General features: G+C 42.7%; 1 protein-coding gene across 2 annotated transcripts; it reads right to left on the bottom strand.

The window, feature by feature from the left end:
• Positions 1–1,678: 1,678 nt before the first annotated feature.
• Positions 1,679–2,862, bottom strand: LOC137917451 (cytochrome b-c1 complex subunit 6, mitochondrial-like). Of its 2 annotated transcripts, none has more exons than XM_068760189.1 (4): positions 2,725–2,862; positions 2,471–2,542; positions 2,077–2,238; positions 1,679–1,928 (listed from the first exon to the last, which is right to left on the bottom strand). In XM_068760189.1, the coding sequence occupies exons 1-4, from the start codon at positions 2,770–2,772 to the stop codon at positions 1,896–1,898; spliced, it is 315 nt and encodes a 104-aa protein (XP_068616290.1). In that variant the 5' UTR covers positions 2,773–2,862; the 3' UTR covers positions 1,679–1,895. The 2 variants fall into 2 exon arrangements, with proteins under 2 accessions (XP_068616290.1, XP_068616291.1); XM_068760190.1 differs by having other exon boundaries at positions 2,471–2,500; positions 2,725–2,843.
• Positions 2,863–3,290: the final 428 nt, after the last annotated feature.

Genomic DNA, 3,290 nt, shown 5'->3' on the forward strand with positions numbered 1-3,290 from the left:
GTGTCCGCGCTGTAATAAAGTGTGTGTGCCGCCCGTAGATCGCTCTTCAGACTTTGAAGTGAACGACAAGAGCTGGTTTCCGTCATTGTGAGCCAAAAAAAAAGTCTGTTAAAGTCTAACGTGATTGGTCGAGATGTGTGTGTGTGGGCGTGTGCGTGTCCACAACGAGCAGGGGGTGGGGGGTGTTTACGCACACGCAGCGCAGCGAGCGGACGAAACGAAAGGGAGGCAGGGAGAGAGAGAACTTTAGACCAGAGTCAAACGACGCGCTAGAAAGGGCGAGGAAAAAAATGTAGAAATCTGGACACATTTTAATGCGGTTGACACAAAGGCAAAATAAAATAAAGTAAGATCGTATCTTGAGGAGCCGCTTATCCAAAGAAGTGCAGACCCACTGAGCTGGTGGGAGTCCAGGTGTTCAGTCTACCCACGTCTTACACACGGAGATTGAGACTGTATCGTGGCAACATCTGTCCCCTCAGAGAGAATCTTCTCCAGAACAGGACAGATGATAACAGAAAGGAGAAACAGGATCAGCCCCTCCAAGCTGAGCCACTTGGTTTCCTTTGATGCCAATCTTCAGTAAAACAGTAGAACTGTTACCTGATGCTGCTTTATCTTTTGCACTTTTTAATTTATGTTTTCTTGTTGTGTTGTTTGAGATGTTGGGTGTTTAAGTCCGGAAGTGGGATCCACCTTAGTCGACAGCAGTTACCGCTCAAACTGGCCTGGGCCATCTCCATTCACAAGAGCCAGGTGAATTCCACCACAGCTCAGAGAAGACTGAGGCAAATGCAGTGATTGCTGCACACAGGGAAAATATTTAGTACCGGTATATTCTCTACTTTAATAGTTTCGGCTCTCGCAAATGAGTGTTTGTTATCCTGATCTGTAATAATTGCTGTGTGTGTGCGTTTTTCCTCCTATGTTTTAGGGGATGACTCTCGACCGTGTGGAAATCTCTCTGGCGCGTGTGTTTGAGAGCGGCCAGGCTTACGTGGCCTTGTCTCGAGCTCGAAGTTTGCAGGGTCTAAGGGTGATGGACTTCCAGCCGACTGTGGTCAAGGCAGATCCAGATGTTCTCTTATTTTATAAGAAACTGAGGAAGGAGAGGCTCCTCATGCAGGCAAGTGATTTACTCACTAAATGATGTATAATCTGTTCTTGTAATAAAACGTCTGTCTGCAGGCCTCCATGGATGAGTTTTTAAATTACAACAAAGAAAACTCTTACTGAGAAGGTGCCTTCCTACACATCATCTGTAATTATGCACCATGTGCATGACTGATTTATTTTTAATCTTCCTGGTTTTTTTACCCTTTCATAACTGGATCCAGACACCTTTTAATGTCTACTTCAGTTTTTTTCTTTTAGTACCAAGAGTCACAATGTCACTGTCAGCTATTTCTTTAATTTATCGATTGTATTCAAATAAATTTTAACTTCTATAATTTTTAAGGAGTCCTGCCATTATAGTAACCACCATACACCAAAATGATGACAGATGTTTTACCATCCCTACTGTACAGAACAAGCATGTGCAGTTCTTGTGTGGCGAGCACCGTTGCATGTAACATCCAAATCTGACACCAGGTCTCTCAAATAAATCCTGAGTGCAAAAAAAAAAAATAACCTTCTGGCACTGAGTAAAATCCAATAAATGAAAACCCAAGCAAACTGGAAACCAAATATATTTTATTTTTTTGAGAGTATAGTGAACCTGAGTGCTGTCATTTTTTGCATATACTGACCAGTGTGAGAAATATCCCAAAGCTTTTCTTCGCACAACTTGCTAACACACGGCACAAACAGCAACTCCTGTTTCGTAGGCTGCTTCTGACTGTCGATGCAAATTCCCTGCTTACAGAACCCATGACGATTTACAGGCAGGCATTTTATTTCACCTGGTGGAACAGCTTGTGTGCTACCTACAAAGTCAAAGGAGAACACTGTCAGCATCTTCAGATGGCATGTAGGTAGAGTGGTTTTTTTTTTCATACATGATTTAGGCACTGAAAAGAAACTTAGATGTGTTTCAGCCTTTTTCTCGCCACTCTGTCACTAATGCACACTTACACAATGATCCCGTGCATGGAGGAAGTCAAACAGTTCTTCTGTACATTCCTCAGTAGTGTTTGATCTGGAACCAACCCGGGCGCCGCAGCTCTCCAGACGCTCCTTCGTGTGCACACAATGTTCAGTCTGCTCGCATTTTGCTCGTATCGTTTCTAGTGGGTCCTGAGAAGGACAGAAGTCCAATGTAGGAAATCATTATTATGAATGCGGCATCAAAAACCATTAAAATAATCATGTCAGACATTTGTTTGGCACAGCAACACAACAGCTTGAAAGAACTTGTAATATTGACTAATCAGAAGTAAAAGGTCATCAAATTCACACTCGATAGACTAATACAATGAATACAAATAGGGAACACAATGGAGAGTACTTTTTACAGTGGCAAACATACCACCATCTCTTCTTCCTCTTCTTCCTCCTCCTCCTGCTCTCCCTCTTCCTCCTCAGCACGGGGATCTCCCTCCTTGTCAATAAAAATTGACAATTGATTAGTTTGATCCATATAACAATTTTTAAGGGGAGAGGGTAGCATAAGTAAAAAAAAATACTACTGTGCCAGTTTACTACGTTTTTCAGACGGCTACCGACCGCCGTAACTTGGTCAATTACATAAACTAAAATTCGAATGCCAGTATTTTTCAGTACCTCGTCATCGGGATCGCCGAATGTCAACATCTTCCTATCGAGAACCATGATTACGGGTCAGGAATTCACAAAAATAAACCCGGTAGAGGACAGAAGTCCCGGGACAGCGCTGCTTTTCGCTGAGGACGTGAAGGTCGGTCACACGCAGGAAGTTACTAGTGGGCAAACCGGATGAGGTTTTCCATTGGTTAAAACTGTTTCGCAATAATAGTATGTCCAATCACCTGTCATTGTTTCATTGTAAGACCCGCCTCATCAGCTAGTGCGTGTGGAACTTTTGTTTTTCGTTTCGATGCATCGACGGACCAAACTGGCTGACGGACCGCAAGATGGCGCTTCTGTTTGTCTCAAAGCTTCTATTGGGAAAAGTGACTGATTTAAGGTGTTTAACGCCGAGAAGAAACCGAGTGAAAGAAAAATGGGTACGTTTTAAATACATTAGTATATAAGCCACCATAAAGGTGCTAAACATCTCGTTTTTTGAAGCTGTCCAAAACATCTGGCCACATATCAGCACAGTTCAAGTTATATGTTCTAAAAAGAGAATTAATTTCGACTCTGTTACT

This window comes from Brachionichthys hirsutus, unplaced genomic scaffold (genome assembly GCF_040956055.1).
Source record: "Brachionichthys hirsutus isolate HB-005 unplaced genomic scaffold, CSIRO-AGI_Bhir_v1 contig_284, whole genome shotgun sequence".
NCBI classification, from domain to species: Eukaryota; Metazoa; Chordata; class Actinopteri; order Lophiiformes; family Brachionichthyidae; genus Brachionichthys; species Brachionichthys hirsutus.